Source organism: Lucilia sericata, unplaced genomic scaffold (assembly GCF_015586225.1).
Source record: "Lucilia sericata isolate MDLA Ls3-8-SP2 unplaced genomic scaffold, ASM1558622v1 Contig000929F_arrow, whole genome shotgun sequence".
Lineage (NCBI taxonomy): Eukaryota > Metazoa > Arthropoda > Insecta > Diptera > Calliphoridae > Lucilia > Lucilia sericata.
Genome location: NW_023994916.1, coordinates 51,343 through 79,226, shown reverse-complemented (window position 1 = coordinate 79,226; position 27,884 = coordinate 51,343). Strand labels below are relative to the sequence as shown.

The window sequence follows — 27,884 nt, the reverse complement described above, 5'->3', positions numbered from 1 at the left end:
GGAAAAACGAACGCACTTCGTTTGGGGGTAACAACAAACAGCAGCAGCTGCTGGCAGCTGTTGCTGTTACTGCTGCTGCGGCTGTTGCTATTGCCGGCATAAGCACAAGCAAAAGTGTTGTAATTAAAGTCTATCGTTAACAACGCATCACAATCGCACAGTTTCTCAAGAGCCGCGCATACGAATGGACACGTTTTTCCGCAAACAACAAGTGAGAGTGGACGTTATTTATTTCAGTTAAATTTTTATTCAAGAAAAATATAAATAATAAAAATTTTAAATATTAAAAAAAACTAAATAAAATAATTAACTGCACTTGTTTTGTGACAAAAAAAAACTAGTTTTTATGGCTGTAAATTTATTAATCATTTAATTGAAGAAAAATATTTAAGTGTTAAAAATTTACAAGAAATTTATTTAACTAGTAAATAAATCAAAGAATTTTATTGTAACTGTCTAAAAAATTTGAAAGTTGGTTTTAAGTGGTTTTTCTTTTGCCAAAGAACACTTGTTTACAAACTTATAAAAACAACACAAAAATGTTAATTAAATTAATTTTAAAATTAATTTATATTACTCTACCTTTGGTAAGCCTTTGCCATGGCTTTAATACGGAGTCTACAGAAACTTCTAGTGATTTGTACGATAATTTTACTAGTACAGAATCCTCTACTTCATCACTGCCCAAACAGTTGTACCAGAATAAACGTCGTTTACTATTGAGCGCTATCGTTATAGTTCTTGGAGTGATTGGTAATTTTTTGGCTTTAGTGATTTTGGCGCGCAAAAAGGCCACCAAACATAGTAAATATACGTTTATGTTGCGGTAAGTTCTAAGTTTGGTTTGTTTATAGCAAAAATAAACAAAAAACAAATAGTTTGTAGAAAAAAAACTTTGTTTATACACTCATAAGAAAATGTTAGTTAAATTTAGGGAAAGTAAGGTTTTAATTTAATTGTCGAACATTTTCCTTTTTTATCAAAAACTCTTATATCTTGAACACATAGTACTTTTTCTAGACACTTTGTATATCAAATGATAGATTATAGGATATCTTACTGGAACAATCAGTCCATATAAAGCGCGGCAAGACTTTTTACTTTACTGAAATCAATTAAAGATTATTTCTTAATTTGATTCTATAGACATGTAAAGTCCAAGTTTTTTCCTAGTATGAAATAGAAAAAACTCATTTCAGAAGTTTATTCACAAAAAAATATAGCAAAAACTATTGGGATTAGAGTCACAATAGTGGCATATTCTCAAAAGTTATCTAAGCCCAATTTAAATAAATGAAAAATCAAATATATTATTAGAAATTTCAAAAATGTGAATCCTATTTCTAATCTATCGAGATATCATATCCCAATGTTTGAAAAGCCTAATTTAAACATTATAAAAACACGAAACAGTTTTATTTATAAAGTTTATTACGTCATCTGAATGTTGAATATGTTGACTTTAAAGTTAAAATAAAGTCCAATATTTCCTTTATTTTACGTGAGGATAAAATAGGAAGCATAGCTTTAGTGGGCAGCCCATAGAAATTAAGTGGGAAATTTGAGTCAAATCTTTGACATCCATGTAAACATTTGGGTAATAAATTGGCGAACTTGATTTTCTCTCCCATAAGAATTAAATACTAAAATTCGTTTACCTAGGAAACTAGTAGAGCTAGAGTCACATTTTTGGGTAATAAATTGGCAGACTTTCAATAGTGGGCTTGGCACCTCTCATATAAATTAAATAAAAAAATTCATATATCTGGGAAACTATTAGAAAATCTTAAAAAATCGTAAAGTGGCTTTATATTGATTTTAGGTTAGCAACGCACACCTTATAAGTTATACATTTTGAATATGACCAAAAACTAGTTTTCTCAATCCTCAACAAGTTAGTTAGTTAGTTAGTTAGTGTTAGTTAGTAGTTAGTTAGTTAGTTAGTTAGTTAGTTAGTTAGTTAGTTAGTTAGTTAGTTAGTTAGTTAGTTAGTTAGTTAGTTAGTTAGTTAGTTAGTTAGTAGTTAGTTAGTTAGTTAGTTAGTTAGTTAGTTAGTTAGTTAGTTAGTTAGTTAGTTAGTTAGTTAGTTAGTTAGTTAGTTAGTTAGTTAGTTAGTTAGTTAGTTAGTTAGTTAGTTAGTTAGTTAGTTAGTTAGTTAGTTAGTTAGTTAGTTAGTTAGTTAGTTAGTTAGTTAGTTAGTTAGTTAGTTAGTTAGTAGTTAGTTAGTTAGTTAGTTAGTTAGTTAGTTAGTTAGTTAGTTAGTTAGTTAGTTAGTTAGTTAGTTAGTTAGTTAGTTAGTTAGTTAGTTAGTTAGTTAGTTAGTTAGTTAGTTAGTTAGTTAGTTAGTTAGTTAGTTAGTTAGTTAGTTAGTAGTTAGTTAGTTAGTTAGTTAGTTAGTTAGTTAGTTAGTTAGTTAGTTAGTTTAGTTAGTTAGTTAGTTATTTAGTTAGTTTTTTAGTTAGTTGCTTAGTTAGTTAGTTAGTTAGTAGTTATTTCGATTCAGAAGTGATTTTTACTTTAAGGTGGGAGTAGGACCAATATTTTTGGGTGTTACAAACATCAGCACACACGCATAATACCCTCCTCACTACAGTGGTGTAGGGTATAAATAACAAAAGTCAATAAATCCAAAAAATAAATACATAATTGTCTAAAAACCTTGCCAATTACTATAATAATTTATTCAATAATTATTTAAGAATAAACGAATCTACTTAATTCACCAACATATTTTCTCTAGTGTATGAATTTTTGCTATAAAGTGGCATTTTATTATATAAATTACAATTATTTACTATTAAATAAAATAGAGTTCAAGGCATTAGTTTATTGAACTTATTATGTGAACAATGTTTGGTTTAAAAATTGTGTTATCTTTTTTTTTAAACATGCCAAACAAAATAATTGTAATATTTGTTTTGAAAGTTTTGACATTTTTATTGCTGGTTTTAATGTTTTTTATAAAATTTTCTAAACCAATAAATCGGGTTTATTTTTAGTTGTATATTTACATATTGTAAGTAAATCAAGATTTAATTTAATTAGATGTGTATAATTTCATTCAAATACATTATAGATATACTTATTATAATAATATGCATTTGTATGAACAGCATTATGATGATAATAATAACTTATATAACTAATGATGTGTGTCGTCGAACACTTAGTATTTAAATGATTTAAGTGTGACCACTTTATTTGTATCTATACGACTCCTTAGAGTCTCATTTATTTATGTTTATTGCTTAATATTAACTAAATGTTTAAAGTCTAATAGAATTTAAAAAAAAATGTATGTTTGTATAAATAAATAAAAAATGATTTTGTTCTTTTTTTAGTGTCATTTAAATTCTAAACGTTGATTTCAAAATTCACTATACCTACACACTGTGTATAATTTTGTTTGCTGTTTTAAGTTTAAAATAAACGTATTTTTTCTCACTTAAGTGATGATGAATTAGTTTAATATTTTAGTAACACAATCTTATGTGTATTTATTTAATTTTATTTTCCTAAAGTTTATACAAAACAAAAAAAAGTGGACAAATATTTAAAATGAAATTTTTAAAAGTCATGTATGTATTAAATATACATCATCAGGGGTGAATAATTAAAAAAATTAATTGCGTTTTTTAATTATTATATATAAAACACTTTTTTAAAATAATCCCCTTAAAACAAACTATTTTTATATACTTATTAAAGTAGTTTATAACCAGGGAAACCCAACATAGCAGTGAAGGGGAGCAAAAAGCTCTTTTTAAGCATGATCGATTTTAAAGAAATATTCGGAAATATATTTCCTTTCAGATATGTTGGCTTTAGTTTTAGCTATTAACATTTTTGTATTTCTTTTTTATATGAAAATAGTTTTTTAAATCTTAATTGCCCCAGTGGCACATGGTCCCCTTTATACATTATGTTTTAAAGAATAAGGTTAGGTGGGTTGCTCGCTAGTTAGCGAGTTCACTAGGAGGTTTGTGGCCCATTGTGGTACACTTAGAATTAACATTCCCTTATGTTGAGAGTTTATACTTAAGGGAGAATGTGATACTCCTAAGAACCAGCCGGTACTTATAATAAATCCGATCATATTTACTAGTAACACATCTCAGAGACAGTCCAGATCATGGAAAAATGCTCTACCAAGACAAAGTATTCTGTACTCTCGTAGGCTGGACAGTCACATAAAAGATGTTGTACCGATTCTTCGTCTTCCTCACTCCAAACAACTTTTACAATAGCTATAACGTAAGTAGCCCGACAATGTCCATGCACATTGTGCCCAGTATACCTGTGCCAGTGATCGGATACAATTGAGAAGACATTAAGACTTAATAACTTTAGAGTTAAGAGTCTTGATTGATGCAAGGCTGTTCAAGTGGATACGTATAGTAGAATTTTCGAATTTCAGTTCCCGGATTCTTCTCACGACTGCATCGATGGCATATATGTATATATGACTGAAAGACCGGGAAGGTGTTAGGTAGTCGAAGTAAATCCAGTTTTCCGGAGAAAATTCTCGGGACCATGCCTCTTCTGTGTTTGAACCATCATTATATATTGAGATCAAAGTAACTGCCTATATTGTAGGAAAACATAAATAGAGTCCTCAAATTTTGTATGGGCAACTTAGACATCCATATGAACGTTTGTGGAAAAAATGGGCGTGCTGGCTATAGTGGGCGTGGCACCTTCCATCGACATGGCCGACCATATGATACCCTACACCAGTGAGTATGTAAAAAATACTTTAGGGTGGGTGTAGGACTAATATTTTTGGGTGTTACCAAACATCAGCACAAACGCATAGTACACCCTCCCCCCTCTATAGTAGTAGGGTAGTGTAGGGTATAATTATTAAATTGGTATATTTGAGGAAATGTAACAGCCATGTTCCTAAATCTTTCAATATGAATATGCACTAGCAATAGTAGAATGATTCCTCCCTTATGAATTGAGATATCTGGGAAACCAAAACTGGCGGATAAGCAATATAGGGGCGTGGCACCTCCCATATGAGTTAACTACGAAAATGCGTATATCTGGGAAACCGTTAGAACTAGATTCCTTTGAAATAACAAAAATATTAAATTAAAAAATAAATTTTAACTATTACAATCTACAAAAAAATATCGATGTTAATTAATGATTTATATGTTTAAGTTCATTATTTTAGGGAATTAACAATAAAATGCAGTTAGCTTTGAAAATATAAAAAAAGGATGTTGCAGAAAATAGTTTTTTAGTTATAAAAATAATAAAATTAAAGAACTATTTGCAAACAGAAAAATATTTTATAGATAAAATAAAATATTTCTTGAATTACAAAAGTCAAAATCAGTTTAAAAATAATATTGCTTTAAATTAGAATTTTAAAAGTGGTTAAAAAGAATGATGCAATATTCCTAAATATACTGATCATGCCATAAGAGATCTATAGAGTTCATTGGCACACCATATACATAATTGCATTTATGTATTTTTATGCATTAACACCTTGAAAGGCTAATTAAGTTAAAAACAATAATTTATAATATAAAATAAATAAAATTTACAATAAAAATAGTTAATTGTATTGTAATCGCTGTAATGATTAAGGTGATTTTGTCTATTATTTTAGGGGAATTCCCTATAAAATGCTTGTTGTCTTTGAAATTGTAAAAACAAACTCCCAGATTTTTGCAATATGTACCTAGTTGGTTATTTATCAAAGTAATTGTTTACAAACAATCAAAATATTTATTAGATAAAATATTTTTAACTGATAAGTTATATCAGAGTTGAAATTATAACTGAAAGTAACTCCCTGATAATTACGAACATATTGAAGATAATGGATTCCAAAATATTAGGTTTTCTGTCTGTCAGCGATTCCCCTTCAAAAAGCTACTTATTTGTAATAAGATTCTACTGTAACTAATGCCAAAGTTATTCTGCATAACTTTTTTACATTTAAAAAGGCATGTCCGACTATATGGGTGATAGGATCAAATAAGGCCCGATCATTACCAAAATCAGCAATATCGTTAAGACTTATGTATATAAAACTAAGTTTTACCAATTTTTGGAGTGATACAGAACATTTAACATATTTATGAGTTCAAAAGCCCTATTCAGGGCGTACGGTTGAGTGGGAGCTATAGGAAATTATGGACCGATTAACCATTAACCATTTTCCTTGTGTCAAAAGAAGAGTATGTGCCAAATTTCATCAAATGATCTTGAAAATTGCAACCTGTAGAGTGCGAACAAGGTTTACATGGACACGCAGACGGACGAACGGACAACCGACTCAGAAAGTGATTCTAAACCGACTGGTATACTTTAAGGTAGTATACTTTTGGGTGTTACAAACATCAGCATAAACGCATAATACCCTTCCCACTATAGTGGTGTAGGGTATAAAAAACCTGAATTTCTCTGACTGTTCTTTTCCTTCTCAATTGGTCACCAAGACTGGTATTTGTTATTGTCTGTTTTTGAGGGTGAAAGTGCACTATGTCTATCGAACTCAATACCTTATAGGCCGACTAGATGCCAGGATGTCGTCCTCGGATGACTAACCGTTCTCATCCTTATTTGTACGTTTTTATTGTTGGTTTTCCATAATCTTGATCGCACGAGGAGGAACATAAAGGAAAGGACGATCCATGAAGTGGCAGCGTACATAGACTAGACATTTCAACTGGACTGTGTCGTGGCATCGAGAAGGGGAGCTTTTAGCGACATATATTTTACCACTAATTCGCCATTTTGGTTCTCGTTGTTTGTTCTCCATTATCTTAGTCGCACGAGTAGAGACGTAAAGGAAAGAACGATCCATGAAGTGACAGCGTACTTAGAATAATCAGTAAACTAGCCCGTGTAATAGCACCGCGGAGGGGAGCGTTTAGCTACAAATCTTTTATCAATAATTTGCTATTCCGGTTCTCGGCACTGCTACCAAAAACCTTAACCTTACAAGTGAGGTAGTGGAATAACAGAGGGAGGAACTAAAACTTGGATGTGGAATGGAGGTACGAGCATAAAATGACTTTTTACATAGAACAAAGGCAGTCAACATTTTATAATATTTTCGATCATATTCGAGTCATTTATGATCTTTTAAGAAGATTAAAATAGTCTTACATATATGTCTCTGATCATAGTTGAATCATAAATGATAATTTTGTCCGGAAAATCAAAAACTTTTGAATGTTATTTGAAAAAAATTCTTTTTTAAACTTTTGTACCGATCAATTTCTTAAGCAGTAGTCAATGAAGACTAAGTTCGATGATTATTTACACAAATTTTGACTGGGGACTTTTAATTAGTTAAACTATTGGTTGAACTTTTGTAGGTTATAACGATTATTCCCATAGAGTGTGTGAAATGAAGAGTGATCCAAAAGCTGGCCCAGTATCCTTAGCAGCAGATTCTTAATTATGATCAGCTTTAGCGTTACTTATGTTTAATTTGTTTGGATAAGAGAATGAGATTCCCAATTCCAACCTACTGACAAATCTTTTTCCATGAAAGGTAGAGTTCGATTCTATATATATATATATATATATATATATATATATATATATATATATATATATATATATATATATATATATATATATATATATATATATATATAAATATAGTGACGATAAGGGTAAAGCTGTATCACCCACCATCAAAAAAGATGGGGGGTATATTGATTTTGTCATTCCGTTTGTAACACATCGAAATATTGGTCATAGACCCATAAAAGTATATATATTCCGGGTCCTTATTAAATTCTAAGACGATCTAGCCATGTCCGTCCGTCTGTCCGTCTGTCCGTCCGTCTGTTGAAATCACGATAGGGACTACACGAGAGGATCTAGACAGTTGAAATTTTGCATAAATATTCTCTATTGCTAAGGTTTGTTTGGTATTGAAAATGGACAATATCGGTCCACTTTTTCGGATAGCCCCCATACAAATGGACCTCCAAAAAACAGCTTTAACGGGCATAACTGCTTTAGAAGTACGAGTATAGCGATGAAATTCGACATAAATAAGTTTCATATGATCCAAAATCTTTCTACCAAATTTTTTGAGGATCGGTCCAAAATTGACCCTACCCCCCATATAAGGTCCCCTTTATAAAATTACTTTAACACTCATTACTGGCCCAAAAATGCGAGTATAGCGATGAAATTCGATATAAGTAAGTTTCTTACGAACCAAAACCTCTCTACCAATTTTTTTTAGGTCGGCCCATAAATGACCCTACCCTCCATATAAGGTTTCCTTTAGAAAATGACTTTAACACTCATTACTGGCCCAAAAATTCGAGTATAGCGATGAAATTCGGTATAAGTAAGTTTCTTACGAACCAAAACCTTTTAATCAATTTTTTTTAGGATCGGCAAATAAATGAGCCTACCCCCCATATAAGGTCCCCTTCTGAAAATGGCTTTAACACTCATTACTGTCCCAAAAATGCGGGTATAGCGATGAAATTCGGTATAAGTAAGTTTATTACGAACCAAAATCGCTCTACCAATTTTATTTAAAATACGAGTATTGCGCTGAAATTTGGCATAAACAATTTCTATACAAACGAAATCTATGTACAAAATTTTATGAGTATCGGTTCATAATTGACGCATATAAAAGTCCTCTTCAGAAAATTACTCATACGCTCACGGTATAAAAATTTAACTAAAATATTTGGTTTTTAAAAATTAATATTTTGTTAGTTTAAAAGAGCTCGGTCCATAATTGCATATTCCAAATATCACCCTGATGTTTATAGGGGAGCATTCCTTTTACGGCATACGGTTTGATGGTGGGTATATGAGATTCGGCACAGCCGAATATAACTCTCTTACTTGTTCTTCATATCTTTACAATTTAAATGGCATGTCCAAAGGTCAAAGTCCAAACAATTGGCATAAATTTCCTCCAAGGTTCTTGATAATACATTTAATGCAAAAATAATTAATTCAACAAATTAAAAGTAAACATAATTATATCTAAGTTACAAGACTTAAAACTACTTAATTATGCACGAAAAGTAATTAAATATAAAGCAAGTTTAATTTTTAAGGCACCAGACTTAATTAAGAAAACTTAATCATTGATAAATTCAAAAGAATAATGAATGATAGATAATCATTAATTTTAAATAGTATTTTTTTATTTATTCATCTTAAATGTTTTATGGTTAAGTAGACTAGTATAAATATAAATTATTTATTTCCTTAATAACATTTATTTAATGACAAATTTCGAAAAATTTTTGCAGCAAAATCACTTGTACTCGAGTGCTATGTGTAATAAAATAAAATGATATATTATTGTAAATATAATTTATACTCGTTAGAAACAGATAACAATTGTAAATCACACATTCGCACGTAGAACAACAATTTGTATGTATGAATGAATGTTATATTCATGAATGGGTGTGAAAGTAAAGCACCACCTCTGGAGGAAGAAATAAAAAAAAAAAAACAAAAACGTCAAGACATTGTCACACAGTCATTCAGGCATTTATTTACTATTATTCTCATTCATGTATTTAATAGTTAGAGGTTGGTACATATTTATTTGTTTTCAAGTTCAAAATAATCTGGTCTATAAAAAGAGTGTGTTTGCCATTTTGCATACCCTATCCCTCTATAACTATAATAGTATTTTGCCGATATTTGTAACATCCAAAAGTAATATTACTATTTAGTTTAACAATACAATCAACCTAATAAGAATCACTTTCCCATTCTATATTAAGTCATGTCAGTTCGTCCATTCGTATGTCTGTTTGACAATGAGAAACTTTTAATCAAACTACATGGTATAATCACAATTAAACACCCACAAAAGAACCCAATTCTGAAAATTACTTTAACTAGCCAAATGAGTACATACTGGGTACAACCATTGCAACTTTTATTTAGATTTAACCAAATGAGTACAATCCCTCAAAAATTATTTTCATATTTAAAAATCTGTTTCAAAATATTGATATACAATGTATATCACTATTTTGTATATTATACATATTAAGAAATCCAATAATGGCGGATATCATTGTGCTATAGACTAGTTTAGGTTACTATAAGGTCGAGTTTGCCAAATTATACTTTCTTACTTGTTATTTTACTCTGTTTAGGTTATTTATAAGAACATATGTATACATATCTACACATTTACTTTAATTGTAAATGTAGAGTGCGCCTTTGGAAAATCAATGTAATTAATGTAGTAATTATGTATATAATTCCTATTTTTCTTGCTAGAGTGACTATTTCTTCAGTTCTAATTCAGTTCTAGTTTAGTTCTAGTTCAATTCTAGTTTAGTTCTAGTTTATTCTAACTCAGTTCTAGTTCTGTTCTAGTTTAGTTCTAGTTCAGTTCTAGTTCAGTTCTAGTTCAGTTCTAGTTCAGTTCTAGTCTAGTTCAGTTCTAGTTCAGTTCTAGTTCAGTTCTAGTTCAGTTCTAGTTCAGTTCTGTTCAGTTCTAGTTCAGTTCTAGTTCTAGTTCAGTTCTAGTTCAGTTCTAGTTCAGGTTCTAGTTCAGTTTAGTTCAGTTCTAGTTCAGTTCTAGTTCAGTTCTAGCTTCAGTTCTAGTTCAGTTCTAGTCAGTTCAGTTCAGTTCTAGTTCAGTTCAGTTCAGTTCAGTTCTAGTTCAGTTCTAGTTCAGTTCTAGTTCAGTTCTAGTTCAGTTCTAGTTCAGTTCTAGTTCAGTTCTAGTTCAGTTCTAGTTCAGTTCTAGTTCAGTCAGTTCTAGTTCAGTTCTAGTTCAGTTCTAGTTCTAGTTCAGTTCTAGTTCTATTCAGTTCTAGTTCAGTTCTAGTTCAGTTCTAGTTCAGTTCTAGTTCAGTCTGTTCAGTTCTAGTCAGTTCTAGTTCAGTTCTAGTTCAGTTCTAGTTCAGTCTAGTTCAGTTCTAGTTCAGTTCTAGTTCATTTCTAGTTCAGTTCTAAATCAGTTCTAGTTCAGTTCTAGTTCAGTTCTAGTTCAGTTCTAGTTCAGTTCTAGTTCTGTTCTAGTTCAGTTCTAGTTCAGTTCGTTCAGTTCTAGTTCGTTCTAGTTCAGTTCTAGTTCAGTTCTAGTTCAGTTCTAGTTCAGTTCTAGTTCAGTTCTAGTTCAGTTCTAGTTCAGTTCTAGTTCAGTTCTAGTTCAGTTCTAGTTCAGTTCTAGTTCAGTTCAGTCAGTTAGTTCAGTTCTAGTCAGTTCTAGTTCAGTTCTAGTTCAGTTCTAGTTCAGTTCTAGTTCAGTTCTAGTACAGTCTAGTTCAGTTCTAGTTCAGTTCAGTTCTAGTTCAGTTCTAGTTCAGTTCTAGTTCAGTTCTAGTTCAGTTCTAGTTCAGTTCTAGTTCAGTTCTAGTTCAGTTCTAGTTCAGTTCTAGTTCAGTTCTAGTTCAGTTCTAGTTCAGTTCTAGTTCAGTTCTAGTTCAGTTCTAGTTCAGTTCTAGTTCAGTTCTAGTTCAGTTCTAGTTCAGTTCTAGTTCTAGTTCAGTTCTAGTTCAGTTCTAGTTCAGTTCTAGTTCAGTTCTAGTTCAGTTCTAGTTCAGTTCTAGTTCAGTTCTAGTTCAGTTCTAGTTCAGTTCTAGTTCAGTTCTAGTTCAGTTCTAGTTCAGTTCTAGTTCAGTTCTAGTTCAGTTCTAGTTCAGTTCTAGTTCAGTTCTAGTTCAGTTCTAGTTCAGTTCTAGTTCAGTTCTAGTTCAGTTCTAGTTCAGTTCTAGTTCAGTTCTAGTTCAGTTCTAGTTCAGTTCTAGTTCAGTTCTAGTTCAGTTCTAGTTCAGTTCTAGTTCAGTTCTAGTTCAGTTCTAGTTCAGTTCTAGTTCAGTTCTAGTTCAGTTCTAGTTCAGTTCTAGTTCAGTTCTAGTTCAGTTCTAGTTCAGTTCTAGTTCAGTTCTAGTTCAGTTCTAGTTCAGTTCTAGTTCAGTTCTAGTTCAGTTCTAGTTCAGTTCTAGTTCAGTTCTAGTTCAGTTCTAGTTCAGTTCTAGTTCAGTTCTAGTTCAGTTCTAGTTCAGTTCTAGTTCAATTCTAGTTCAGTTCCAGTTCAGTTCTAGTTCAGTTCTAGTTCATTTTTTATTTTTGTGAAACGCCCTAAAAACAGACAATACAAAACAATATTTTTCTTGGAACATCCTAATAACATACGTAAATACATATGTATGTATGCGTCTAAGTTTATAAATAAAAAAGTATATAAACTGTATCAAAGAGAAAATAACATAAATATCAGAGTAATTGTTTAGCAATGATAATGATGTTTACACCATTATTTACAACCATTCATATGTGATTTTTTTTTACTCCCATAGGGTTCATTACTATTTTTTGTTAAAATTATTTCACTTGTCTGAAGTTTAATTAAATTACTATGTAATTAGATAATTTAACATATTAAGATGTGTGGTAACAGAGATGAGAGAAAAGTGCGTGTTACCAACAAAAATAACCCCTACGAGTAAGAGTTCAAAAGAGCATATTTCATATTTACAAAAATACATAATTTCCGCGTTTTTGAGGTTTTTACTTAAATCTGATAAAAGTTATAAATAAAATGAATTATTTGGAATAATTAAAAGGCCAAAAGAATTCAAGTGTTCACATTTCGGTAATTGATGAAACGAATTTGGAGGATTTTTAATTGCGCTGCATATAATAAAGTTTAAATTTAAAAATATAAAAACATTTTTATAAATAAAAAGGAATTTTTGATTAAAAAACATCTGCAGCTTTTAAAAGATTTTTAATAATTATATTTGTTATATATTTTTTGCTGATAGATTTTAAAATAGAATTAATAATATGAAAAGTTTTCCTATTTGCAAATATCTTTTAACATTAGTATACGGTTCGATAGGTCACATTTTCTGTTTTGTAATTTAAGTCCTTGAAAGAAAAAACCTTTAGAATTAACCAAAAAACAAAAAAAACATGAGGGTTAGAAAAAGAACCTAAAATGTTGTTGACAAACAAATTACAAAATCAAATATTTATGTTTAACCCTAAACAAAAAGGTTAAAAATTAGTAACATGATCATGTTTATTTAAAATTAAAAAATGCTCGACAGAGTGAGAGCAAAAAAACAAAATTACTAATAACAATTTGTAAAACGGAATTTTTAAATCCTCTCGGCCCCTTGTGACTATGACTGCCCACCACTGATACACTTTTCACCATTCACTATATAGGCGCTCAAAAATCAATCAACTTTGTGTTCAAAATTTGTAATGTACTAATACAATGATGCCTTTGAATTGCAATAAATTTTCAATCATCTTTATAGAGATCCCATTAAAAGCTTCCGCTATTAAATGTAGAAGAAATAAAATATATTGTAATTCTACAAATTAAATAATTTATATGCAAAACAGTCTATATCAACGTTAAGAAACACGATTTAATATTTTAAATGCATTTGAGGAAAAAACAAATAAATAAATTACTACACCCATAACGCACACATGATTAATTATTGTTTTTTTTAAAGATTTTAATTATTAAAATTATTTTTTTTTTTAATTTAGAATTAATGAAATTATTAAATTTCATTAAAAATCATTAATAAATTTATTATGTAATTTTCATTGTATTTCATAAGAAATAAATGCTTTCAATTTATTTCCTAATAAAATGCAAAAAAAGAGGAAATTAATATAAATTTTTTTAGATCCATTTAAATTAGAAATTTAAATTCTCATTAATTTCATTACTTCTTAAGAAAAAATTATGAAAATTATTAAAAAAAACAGGAAATACACACAAACTGTTTCGCTTTTAATTTAAATATTTTAATTTTCAATTAATTAATATTATCACTTTTAAATTACACTTTGCAAAATCGGGGACTTTATTTATTCATGATCGAATATGCATTTAATTCTGTTTTTATTCTATTTCAGTTCTAGTTCAGTCCTAGTTCAGTTCTAGTTCAGTTCTAGTTCAGTTCTAGTTCAGTTCTAGTTCAGTTCTAGTTCAGTTCTAGTTCAGTTCTAGTTCAGTTCTAGTTCAGTTCTAGTTCAGTTCTAGTTCAGTTCTAGTTCAGTTCTAGTTCAGTTCTAGTTCAGTTCTAGTTCAGTTCTAGTTCAGTTCTAGTTCAGTTCTAGTTCAGTTCTAGTTCAGTTCTAGTTCAGTTCTAGTTCAGTTCTAGTTCAGTTCTAGTTCAGTTCTAGTTCAGTTCTAGTTCAGTTCTAGTTCAGTTCTACTTCAGTTCTAGTTCAGTTCTAGTTCAGTTCTAGTTCAGTTCTAGTTCAGTTCTAGTTCAGTTCTAGTTCAGTTCTAGTTCAGTTCTAGTTCAGTTCTAGTTCAGTTCTAGTTCAGTTCTAGTTCGGTTCTAGTTCGGTTCTAGTTCAGTTCTAGTTCAGTTCTAGTTCAGTTCTAGTTCAGTTCTAGTTCAGTTCTAGTTCAGTTCTAGTTCAGTTCTAGTTCAGTTCTAGTTCAGTTCTAGTTCAGTTCTAGTTCAGTTCTAGTTCAGTTCTAGTTCAGTTCTAGTTCAGTTCTAGTTCAGTTCTAGTTCAGTTCTAGTTCAGTTCTAGTTCAGTTCTAGTTCAGTTCTAGTTCAGTTCTAGTTCAGTTCTAGTTCAGTTCTAGTTCAGTTCTAGTTCAGTTCTAGTTCAGTTCTAGTTCAGTTCTAGTTCAGTTCTAGTTCAGTTCTAGTTCAGTTAGTTCTAGTTCAGTTCTAGTTCAGTTCTAGTTCAGTTCTAGTTCAGTTCTAGTTCAGTTCTAGTTCAGTTCTAGTTCAGTTCTAGTTCAGTTCTAGTTCAGTTCTAGTTCAGTTCTAGTTCAGTTCTAGTTCAGTTCTAGTTCAGTTCTAGTTCAGTTCTAGTTCAGTTCTAGTTCAGTTCTAGTTCAGTTCTAGTTCAGTTCTAGTTCAGTTCTAGTTCAGTTCTAGTTCAGTTCTAGTTCAGTTCTAGTTCAGTTCTAGTTCAGTTCTAGTTCAGTTCTAGTTCAGTTCTAGATTCAGTTCTAGTTCAGTTCTAGTTCAGTTCTAGTTCAGTTCTAGTTCAGTTCTAGTTCAGTTCTAGTTCAGTTCTAGTTCAGTTCTAGTTTAGTTCTAGTTCAGTTCTAGTTCAGTTCTAGTTCAGTTCTAGTTCAGTTCTAGTTCAGTTCTAGTTCAGTTCTAGTTCAGTTCTAGTTCAGTTCTAGTTCAGTTCTAGTTCAGTTCTAGTTCAGTTCTAGTTCAGTTCTAGTTCAGTTCTAGTTCAGTTCTAGTTCAGTTCTAGTTCAGTTCTAGTTCAGTTCTAGTTCAGTTCTAGTTCAGTTGTAGTTCAGTTTTTGTTCAGTTCTAGTTTGAGATATATCAGGTGTTTTCAGGTGTTAAATTTGTAAAATATGGCAGCGTCCCTATGGGAAGTTATCGAGATCCGTCAAATGGTACCTTGAAACCAATGTGATAGTTCGGTAAAATTGTTATACGATCTCACCAAATCTCGACGGCGGATATAACGGAAACCACCAATGTTTTAACTGTTTATGAATAATATTTATTAAATATTTTAACACAAATGTGCATAAATTTATTTTTCATTTTGATATTTTTTTGTTTCAGTTCAAAATTTTTTTTGAAAGGAGACCTGGTTACTTTACCAGATCAAATATGAGTTCATTGACTTAGAGAATTACAAATTCAAATAAGTTTTTTCTTCATTATATTCATATCTGCAAATCTTTTTCTCAGGAATCCTTAGCTGTTGTTTAAATAAATAGCTTTTTTAGACCATTTGAAATGGCCAATCATCCCCTTAGTTATTTAGCTTTATCTAATTTATTTGTTTGTTTAATTCAATCGAATTCGCAGAAAACATATACATACATATTTACCACAATATCTAGATTTTTGCCTTGTTTACTTCAATACCCCAAAACAATTGAACATTTCTGGAGAAATGAAACCTATAGAAAACTACTTTACTTGTAAAGCAATTTAGATTAAAACTTATTACTATTATTATTTATTACAAATAAATCCCTCAGTTGCAGAAATAAGTAAAAGATAAGTAAAATATTATTGACAAGAATTCATACATACTTAAATCAAACCAAAAGTGACACTTGAGTAGGTCGATGTGTCATTTGGGCTATATGGTGTGTTATTTCTGTTGGTGTTAACAAATCAATTTAATTGGTAATATAATCTAGAATATAATTTACTTATTACAGCTTTGGACACATTAGGAAAATATTTAACAAAATTATAGCTAAGTATTATAATATATTGATTTAAGCCTTTTTTTACCTAATTCAATTAAAATACTTATGTGGCGGTCGTATAATCCACAAAGATTCCGAAAGCAAATCTACGGAACTTGACTATAGTGGCCTTTTGTACTAGAAGACTTAACCAGGAGCTGTCAGGAAGAGGAGAATGAAAAAAAATTCTCTGCCATTGCCCCGCCTCTAAGGTTCAAAGTCCTTTTAGCTATGCACGATGTACATTGTACATATATCTCTCGATTTCTGGAACTGGAAGGGTCTAAACCAGAAGAGATATGGGGACATTATTTTCCACAAATATTCTCTACAAAAAGCTTTATTTAACATTAAAAATCTGTAAATATAGAATCAACGTTTGTCATAGTGTTTGTAGGGAGCTTAAGCCCAGCAGTTCGGTCGGACAGTTCCAAACTACCTATTTTACCTACCACTTAGGGTTACCCCTAGCCAACGACTGGCCAGATCGTTTATTCATAGATTTCGAAGATTTAGACAGACAGATAGAGAAAAGCTTAAGTTTGTTTTTTAAGTGACCGCTCTCTTGCTTATAAAGGAGACACTAAAGTGACGATTATCTTCACCATCGATTACAAAGAGTACAACCGTGACGATAGAAGAACTAGAGCCAACCAGGTGGTTAGACGTTAATGGTAATCACTGTCTTTTTCGGATACATTGACTCTTTGTCGAACTGCTGGGTGTCCATTGCCTTAAATGTGGGGAAATAAAGTCAATACATTTTATTTTATCATTATGTTTGTGACAGATTGGAGTAGAAAGGGAAATTATATTTTCAAAGACCAAATAAACCAAATTTTACTGAAAGGAGTGGGTACTTTTGTGCAGACTGAATATATAAATAGAAAGACAAAAATAAATGTAATATGAATAGAAATTGTCTTTTAAGAATAAATGGGTTTAAAACCATCAGTATGTAGATTTTTTCGCGACGTCAATAATTACAAAGTTTTTGTCGATTGTCATTTTAATTTCTTAATGCAAAATAGATCCTTTTGAAAGATTTGTGTACTTCAGAAATCCAACTTAAAAATATCAATAGTAACACCGCTGTGTTGGAATCACTGATAATTTTGTATAGCTTTTCACTTAATAGTAAAATCTAGCTATCCATGTCGTAGACTTTGATTGGATTTTGACTCTTGATAAGTGAAACGTACATTTTAAGAGCCCCAGAACAGCAAATGTTACTGTCAAAACTTCTGGACATTAGGTTGAGGTTCCTTCGGGATCCACGTAGTGGCTGTGGTTGAAACCTAAATCGCAGGAAGAGGGTGCTTGTTTAAAAGACTGATACACGGTGAAATATAATTTTCATAATGAATTTCTGTTATCGTTCCTAGATGCTACAGAGCATGACTGTGGATTAATAAAATGTTGGATTTCAGCTGATAATGCAAAGATTGGGTATACGAAGTGGAGTTTTTCCGGTGCTTTCTGATGTGTATGTACTCCGATTCTATAGAGCGGATGGAGTGATTTGGTGGTTTATGATGTGCTGAATAATGCTTTGGCTGGACGGAATTGTGGAGCAAGGTCGTCATTGCCATTTCTTTAATTTATCGTCGATTTTCCTTCATGGTTGAGTGTGTTAGAGTTTACTCTAAAACATGCTCAACTTATCACAGTGGGTCTTTGTGGCCACTGAAATAAAGCTTGCCAATTAAAATGATCCGTGTTTCGGACTACCAATTACGTCCCGGTGCTGTTGCCGAATCAACAGATCCATCTCAGTATTGTGGTTGAGCGACATATAAGGTTTTTCCTTTGTCGGGGTTAGATTGAGCTTGCTCATGACACCTGTTCTTCATCAACGGGAGGAAATTGCCACCTGCGTCTAAGATACACAAAGGGGTGGTGGTGAGTCGTTATATTTTAGCTCACCCAGTGGATGAAAAAGACCACCGTGAGATAGGGCTACACACCAGGTACTCACGTAAAGCACTTCGACATTCGTGTCAAAACTTCTGCAAAAACTGTTACCTGGAAAGACCATACGATCTGACATTAGTCCAATCATACAGTGCTCATTGGGTATGCCCTTAAGAATCATTAATTTCTTTCAAAGACCAAAAGAGAAAAGAAGTCAGAGAAGTTCATAGCTCATTCGTTGGAGATTTCCATACATTTCGACCTTATCACTTTCGTGGAGAGACCCTTTAGAGATACAATATTGTCAATGTAGACTGTGATCCGTCGTCCCAAAGTCTTCTCTAGTTGGTAACTTGATTTGGAAAGTATTATTAAAGTTTCGACATCCGTCCAGAGCTTTTCATGGTCGATACCACAGCCAGAAGAGTATGAATATCCTTAATGGCCCATTTGTTGGCAATTTCATTACCTCTAATAATGTCCTGAAATCCAAATCAATTCGACAAGTGTCATTTAAGTAGCGATAGGGATTGAATTCAGTTGATAATGCATCCATATCATGTTCAAAGTGAGAGTCATTAAAGATGCAAGACGGTCTATGTAGATGTTTATGATCGACGTCACAAGATTTAGTTTTTGGATGTTTCTCGTGCCCACATCGATAGGGTAAATTCCAGCATGATCAAAACATCGAACGCAGTGTCTCGAAGTTATGATTAATATTTGATTACTCTTGACTCTAGATCGAGCCTATGATATGATTTAGCACAAATACGTCAGGTGTCAGGGGTAATACCTCCCAGATCGGCCTAAGGCGTTTAACTAAATGACTTGTAATATCAAGACAAGCCAACCTTTGTACTTTATTGAAAATGGACAGACGCCCTTTCACCAGACTAGTGTAATATAGGTCAAAATAGGGTTTAAGTGCTCATTTCTTACCAAAAGTTTTCTCGACTCTCAACATTACATTTCCACGAAAACTTAGAGTCCAAAGTTACATCAAGAAATATTGCTTTAGATGTCAGGATGTTCGGGTGGACATCTTGAACTAGCTATTTAACACACCACTTGGAGTTACCCCTATCCACCGACTACCCAGGTGACCAGCTACTTATTTTAACATGTGCTTGTCCTAAAGGGAAGTCAGTCGTCACTGCATAAATTACAAGGAGGAAAGCTTCTGCAAAGTAGACTTGGCAATGAACGTTTTTGCTTAAGTTTTTTTTTAAGTGTTTACAGTGCCATATTCGGATACATTGACTCTTTATCGAACTGCTGGGAAATAAAATACACATTCTAGTAATTTATAATAATTTTTTAGTGACAGGTTATATTGGTTACAAAACCAGTAAAGTATCAGAACGCAATAAACTGATTGAGCTCATTAAGCAGAAAGTTTTTATTTCTTTAGAAATACCTTAAAGAAATAAAATGATTTTTACTATGTATTTATGAATTTTGACGTTGATTTTCCAGCTAAATAAAATCTATTAACTATACTTTTTATTCATACATATTTATTATCGCAAAAGCCCTAATGACAAATCAATCTTATGCATACTTTTCTCTTTCTTACATTTTTCAGTTGTTTATCCACTAACAATTTTATAGGTTTATTGGGCATGTTAACCACTCTGCTGTTGAAATTCTATGTACCACGTGAAATCTTTGAACAATACACCAAATGGGATTGTGTGGGAAAAGTCATTTGGAGATTTTTCGGCTTAAGTTCCGGTTGCATAGCAGCCGTTATGGCCATAGAACGTTGGATGGCTTTGGCAAGACCATTTATATATCACAAAGTAAGTAATTTGAGGGGAAAAATAAGCACAAAGCATTTCAAAGTAATAATGTTCTTATACACAATAGAAGTTTTTTTTTTGGTGTTTTTTCTTTGAAACATATTGTAATATTTTTCTATTCTTTTTCTTTTCACTTTATTCTGTCATTTAGCACATTACATATGAATTGGTGCGTAAAACTATTAAATCCTTAATATTAATAGCAGTGGTCATAACGTTTTTGCCATTCTTTGGTTTCGGTGCCTATATGGATGATAGTGATCCAAATAAAGTGAAATGTTTACGTTATCGTGATGCTGAGGGTTTCTTAAATAAAACCTATTCAGTATTGTTTATGTTATTTGGTAAGTTTAATTATAATAAAACTTTTCAAACAAAACTAACAATAATAAGTGGAAAATTACAGACCAAAACTATTGTAACATATTGTACAAACAGAGATTTTTATTGACATGTGTGGGTGGGTGTTGGTTGTATGCCTATATAATAATATGATTCCATACATGTCATTTCAAAAGTTCAATGTTCCCAGCAGAGTAAATAATGTATATTTGTTTAAGGACTTTTAACTTCAAAATATATTCATGTACAGTTTAATAAATCTTATTGTGAACATATGTTTAGATTAAACATTTATAACATTCATGGAATTTAGGAATGTATATGTTTCTAATACCCTTTTTTACGCAATATGAGATAACATTGAAATATGATTTTTATGGTTTCTTATCTAAACAATAGGCCAGCTCATTTTTGCATGACAGGTTTTTTCAAAGTTTTTTGTCATTTGCTTTATAGAACCAGTTATTGTTCATAGTATCGGAAGTACATTTTATCAAAATTTCAGCTCGTGTTTATATTTCCCAATAGCCTTCAAAATTAGCAATCACCTAAGTCTATGAGTTCTTTTTTGAGTGATTTCTTAATGAATTTAATCTGAGGTGTAAAATTAGTCTGCAGACCAGATGTACCTGATATCTTTATTAATTTAATCTCTGGTAAATCGGCATCAGAAATGTCCTACCTTCCATCCTATAAATCGCCCCGGAGCATGTTAGAATCCATATGAAGAGAGGTATTACCAATACGTCGGGTCAGCGAAGATATCAAAATTGAAGAGTCAATTGCCTCAGGGCTTGGCTAGCACGCAAGACTTGTCCTGTACTGGATATTGGTAGGGAACCCTCAGGATATGTGTTGTTGTTCGACTGTAACAAACTTTCGGAAACATGAGTCCTTGAGTTAACAATCTTTGGGCGAGTATGACTGACGTCGCTTTAGAACGAAGATCTAATTCTAGAGGGAATATGGTACACTTGGTGGCTATTGGTTGAAGCCAATTACGGGGGGAGAGTCCGTTAAAACCCTGATATACTGTTATGAACATCGAGATAAATCTTTCGATAATGTTAAGAAATGCAATTGGCTATCCCATCCTCCTTCTTTAGCATATGATTGCCTTTTCCAAAGTCGGGGAATTGTCAGGTTAACAATTGGTAGTTATATTTCATTTCGTGGATAATTGTTATAGAAAATTAGGGAAGAAGAAGCGGCCTGCAGGACTTATCCTGTACTAGATATTGGTGTAGTCTCTTCTGGGTATACGTTGTTTTGTTACAACAGTTCGACTGTGGCCGATAGTTCATTTCTGGGAACAAAAACTTTCGGTTGATACATATGTTCTTTAGTTTACAATGTTCTAGAACGAAGATCCAATTGTTGATACGGCAACAGCATCGATAAATCCTTCGATGCTGTTGCCGTATCAACAAATGCCAATGAATGATTTGGCTGCGCGACTAATGTTGAGAAATGCAGTTTGTTATCCCAACCTCCTTCTTTAGTACTGACCTATGTCCGTTGTAGTAAAGTTGGTGGGCATTGAACCCACAACCCCTTGACTGATAAGAACACTACCAATTAGCGTTGCAAAGCACCCATTAGAACTGATCGTGTATGCCTCGTTATTTCCATAAATGTGAGTGAGGTTATCTCTTCCTGATGGACAATTATTAAGCTCGGTTAACTATATGATAATACTTATCGGTGGTGATCACTTCGCCTCGTGACCTTGAAGTATGATCCTCATTTATATTAGCGTGATTGCACGATCTTTAAATTTGAAGAATGCTCTTAAGTGACACTCAGGAGGATACGAATGCTTCGGTATCGCTCATGACATCATTGATCTTGTAAGTTCAGCTCAGCGGTTAGGCAGATGCATAGTGAAATGCATGCATGGGAATGAAATTCTTCTCTATGAATATAACTGGGAAACAATCACTCCTCCTAGTCGGGATATTTATTATGTTTTGCTCATGATGCCTGCGACTCCACAACGCATCAACTTTAATAGGTCATGTACTTGATCGCAGTATTTTTGCGCGTGATCCGGCAGAATCAAATATTGCCATCTGTTCTCCAGCTGAAAAGCCGATTTTCAATAATGATCTTGACCTCGTGATATGTGACCTATGAAAAATCCCACAGGAAAAGAATAATGCGGGCAAACTGCGAAATAAATAATAAAACACACTTTGTTTCATTTCAATGAAGAGCCAATGATTAATCCATTTATTAACATCAAAATCTTTCCGCGATTCACGGGTTGAATTGGAACTTATACGATGCATTTGACCGAAAAGGTAATGCAATTATTCTGCTTGCAATTTAGAACTTGATTGGCAAATAAGAGGAAATAAAAGAGAACTCAAGCTGTTGTGCAATTTGGGTCTTTAACTGGACCCAAATCAACTGAAGAGCAATTTGATATTATTATTATGCAGCTCGCAACTTCGAACGTGATTGACGAATAAGAGTCGACAAAAGAGAAAGAATCTAGGACTTATGAGGGCATAATAACTATATGTTGAAGGCATGTAAATACTACAAAAAAGTGTAGAGACTGTGAATAAGCTCTATAAATGCATCATCTTTTAATTTTATGATATTTTGCAAATGGGTTTCTCAGAAGCAGACAAGTGGTTCCACAGCACTCCATGGAATTAATTTAATTAATTATTGAACTTTTCAATGGACTTAATAGACCCCCCACTTAATATAATCAATTAAAAGTTACCCATTCTAACCTAACATAACTTAAACTCCGACAAAATCTGTGAAAGTACTTTAAAATTTATTTAGAGGAAAATTGTTCTACATGAATAATTTCCATACATTTTTTTACACAAAGATTTTTTCTAAGCTCTTTAAATCTTCTAAATAAAATACAAAAAATAAAAAAACTCACCCCCAAATGTTGTAAAAAAAGACATCCTTGGATACAAATTGATTTGAAATTCCTTTCAAGTTGTTCAGCTCCAATGTCCTTAATGTTTTCTTAAACATAATTTAATGTAATGTAATTTAAGTAAAGTAAAGTAAATTTGATCATTGATTTTTTCTATTTCTTGCTACTTCATTGAATGTCATTTGTCAGCATTATACTATGTATTGTTTCTTCTATTTTTTTCCTACTTTCCAGGCACTCTATTGTGTGTGGTTATAGTCGCCTGCAACTTATTTGTTACACGCGTTCTATGCTTCATTGGACGTACACGTACCACTCAACGTCACATGACTTACGACATGGTAAATCGTTGTGAAAAGGGTTCGACCGCACAAATTGATGGTGAGAGCTCTAGCGGCACGACACTGTATCAGCATCATCAAAGCAGTACGACACACATACCACAATATCATCACACTAACAGCGTGAATTTGACAGCAGCCGCATCGCCCGATGAAATTAAATTCGCCAAATTAATGTTGTTCTTGAGCATTTCATTTGTTATCTGCTGGATGCCACAAATGGTAAGTGCTGTATAGTATAGACAGCAGACAGACAGAAATAACTGTAAATTGATTTTTAATTGAAGAAAATTATTTCAAATGCGTATTTAATTTATTTCCTTTTCTTTTTTTGCTTATTTTTGTAGATTGCCATACCCATGGCCATAGTACCGAATCGTGTTCCCAAAGCTCATCCTTTCTTTTTAGTAGCCGATATGTTGATGGCTTTACATTTTACATCGGACCCTTATGTTTATGTCTTGAGTCGCACGAAACACTCGTACATTTTGGGATGCCTCAAGCGCTGGCGTACCGGTTTAAAACGTTCACAAAGCGATCAAAGTCGTTTACGCACAACCATCGAACAACATACTTTAGATTGTGGTCTCAATTAAGTTGACATTGCTTTTTGGTTTTAATTTTCTGATCTTCTTTTTCGTATGTTGCTTCTGGATACTTTTAATATTTTTTTCTTTTTCCTGGGATAATTACATGCTTCCTTTGTGACGTAAAGACATTATCTTTTTTAAGGCACAGTGGGTTATAGTTTATAAAAAAATAACTTAAATGTTATTATAATTTATCAGAAAAGTTATTGATCTCATTGAAAACAAATCTGAAATTGGCAATATTTTCTTATTCCAAATATTGGTAACTTATTAGTTATTCAGTTTGGCACAGTTTAACACAAAACAAGTAAGGGAACAAGGTTTATTAACAATTAACCTTAAGAGTAATTAAAATAAGACTAATTTAGTGGCCCGAACGAAAACTGTATACGAAGCATTAAGCGAAACTTTTCTATGGAAAGACGTGGCTTTATCAACTCCGAAAATGATTTCTAACCGATTGGAATATTTTATATAACACCAATATTTCTGTTCCTTAAAACATCAGCACAAACCCTCCTCACTTTAGTGGTGTAAAGTATAGAAATCTAATTAGTTTTCTAAATATAAATACATATAATGCAATCGTACGTCTTATTGAAATTATTGAGAACAAAATTTTAATTGTTAGAATTTACATTGAAAACTACAAATGCCGAAACTTTCATCGAACTGCTGATCGTTTCGCGTGTTTTTTTATTTATTGAGAATAAATATTGATTTCTTTGGATATAAGACCAACCATTTTACTTCCATATATTTGGCGATCCTTTGTATTGAAATTATTGAGAACAAACATTGAATGGAAATTGCATGATTCTAGGAGAGCGTTATGCAAAGCTGCAGCTTTTTAAAGCTGCAAATGCCAAACTTTCATTATGCTGATCGTTCCGCATATGTTTCTTGTTTATTGAGGGCAAATATTGATTTCTTTACAAATAAGACAAAATTAAATGGTTTTACTTTCAGCTGACTCAAGTAGGTCAAAAATCCAAATTCGAGCATACTTTGCGCTCCTTTACCACAGTCGCTGATGGGAAACGAACCTTGTGGTTTTATTAAAATTATTGAGAACAAACATTGATTGGAAAATGCATGACATTGCGAGAGCTTTTTGCAATCCGACTTTATGTCATGTAACACTTTTTATGTAAACCTGTGCTTTTCAAAGCTGCGAATATCAAACATTCATTACGTTGACCGTACCGCATGTTTTTCTTATTTATTGAGAGCAAATATTGATTTCTTTGAAAATAAGACAAAACATTTTACTTCCAGATATTTTGCAATCCTTTACCACAGTCGTTGATGGGAAACTAACCATGTGGTTGTATTGAATTTATTGAGAACAAACATTGATTGGAAATTGCATGACTCTACGGGAGTGTTCTGCGTTTCTACTTTATGTAACTCTTAAATTACATTTTACATTGAAATTTTTTTATGCAAATCTGTAGCTTTTTAAAGCTGCAAAATGCAAATGCCAAACTGATCGTTCCGCATACTTTTCTTGTTTATTGAGGGCAAATATTGATTACTAATTAATAAAATATGTTTAAAGAAATATTGTAAAACACCCCACTGTGCACCAGACAGCATCACATTTGTACTTATTATCCGATTGATTATAGTTGTAGTTGGTTATTAACCTAATTATTTTGTTTTTCTTTAATACCCCAATGATTAACTTTAAGTAAAAAATGTTAAAAACAAAAATGTCAACAAGTTTTATGTCAAACATCCAATCCAAATTAGTTTTTACTATAACTGTTGTAAATAATAAATTTTTAGTATTAAGTTTTAATTAATTATATTTTAAGCTACATATGAACCCATAATTTGTTGTATGTGAATAATTCCATTACTAATTAAGTATACAAATTATTAAATGTATTTAACCATAATTGATAAATCGTACAATATAGCAGTGCATTATAAAATAAAAATTCAATATTTTCATTTTTGATTTGAAACTTTGCTATGTACATAAATTAATATTTATTTTCATTTGCTTTTCACTTCATTATTAAATTTCACGATTTATAAGGAAATATAAGAATATATTTTTGTCTATTGCAAAATTTAATATTAATGTAATAATTGTTTAAATTAGATTTTAAGTAAATTAATTATGAATGTCAAAGGCTGGTATCACTTGTTTGAAAGTGCAAAATACAAAAACAAAAAGAAATAAAGTGTACGAACGATTCGTTAGACGATATGTTGTTTAAATTAAGTTGTATGTTATTATTTAAGTACGTGTTTTAATAATAAACAAAATAATTGAAATAAATCATAAACTGTATTTTAAAATATTAATTTAAAATAAGAATGATCACAGGATTAAATAATTCTTCTGAATTAACACGTTATTAATGGAACTACTTCATCTCGATTCGATCGATTTTTTTATTAAAAATATGGGTTATCATAGATTTCCACCATTTTTGCAATTTGGAGCGTTATTTAAGGATCTACGGTCGATTTCAGATTTCTCATATAAATATATATTTTTGATGGAGAAAATGAGTGATCACAGATTTTCACTATTTTTGCAATTGGAGGATCTACGGCCGATTTTTAATTTCTCATATAAAGAGCGACTTTTGATGGAGAATATAAGTGATCACAGATTTTCACTAGTTTTGCAATCGGAGCGTTATTTAAGGATATACGGCCGATTTTAGTTTTCTCATATAAAAAATCGATTTTTGGTAAGAAATATGAGTGATCACAGATTTTCACTAGTTTTGCAATTGGAGCGTTATTTAAGGATCTACGGCCGATTTTAGTTTTCTCAATAAAAATCAATTCTTGGCAAGAAATATGAGTGATCACAGATTTTCACTAGTTTTGCAATTGGAGCGTTATTTAAGGATCTACGGCCAATTTTAGTTTTCTAATATAAAAATCGATTTTTGGCAAGAAATATATGAGTGATCACAGATTTTCACTAGTTTTGCAATTGGAGCGTTATTTAAGGATCTACGGCCGATTTTAGTTTTCTCATATAAAGACTGACTTTTGATTGAGAATATGAGTGATCACAGATTTTCACTAGTTTTGCAATTAAAGCGTTATTTAAGGATCTACGGCCGATTTTAGTTTTCTTATATAAAAATCGATTTTTGGTAAGAAATATGAATGATCACAGCTTTCACAAGTTTTGCAATTGGAGCGTTATTTAAGGATCTACGGCCGATTTAAGTTTTCTCATATAAAGACTGACTTTAGATGGAGAATATGAGTGATCACAGATTTTCACTAGTTTTGCAATTGGAGCGTTATTTAAGGATCTACGGCCGATTATACTCATATAAAAATCGATTTTTGGTAAGAAATATGATTCATCACAGATTTTCATTAGTTTTGCACTTGGAGCGTTATTTAAGGATCTACCTACGGCCGATTTTAGTTTTCTCATATAAAGACTGACTTTTGATGGAAAATATGAGTGATCACAGATTTTCACTAGTTTTGCAATTAGAGCGTTATTTAAGGATCTACGGCCGATTTTAGTTTTCTGATATAAAATTCGATTTATGGCAAGAAATATGAGTGATCACAGATTTTCACTAGTTTTGCAATTGGAGCGTTATTTAAGGATCTACGGCCGATTTTAGATTTCTCATATAAAGACTGACTTTTGATGGAAAATATGAGTGATCACAGATTTTCACTAGTTTTGCAATTGGAGCGTTATTTAAGGATCTACGGCCGATTTTAGTTTGGAAAATATGAGTGATCACAGATTTTCACTAGTTTTGCAATTAGAGCGTTATTTAAGGATCTACGGCAGATTTTAGTTTTCTC

At 31.7% G+C, this 27,884-nt stretch overlaps 1 protein-coding gene across 1 annotated transcript; it reads left to right on the top strand.

The window, feature by feature from the left end:
* Positions 1 to 156: 156 nt before the first annotated feature.
* Positions 157 to 26,363, top strand: LOC119609112 (prostaglandin E2 receptor EP2 subtype-like). Its single transcript, XM_037963808.1, has 5 exons — positions 157 to 826; positions 19,674 to 19,890; positions 20,042 to 20,234; positions 23,375 to 23,703; positions 23,829 to 26,363. Exons 1-5 carry the CDS (start codon positions 540 to 542, stop codon positions 24,075 to 24,077), a joined length of 1,275 nt encoding a protein of 424 aa, XP_037819736.1. The 5' UTR covers positions 157 to 539; the 3' UTR covers positions 24,078 to 26,363.
* Positions 26,364 to 27,884: the final 1,521 nt, after the last annotated feature.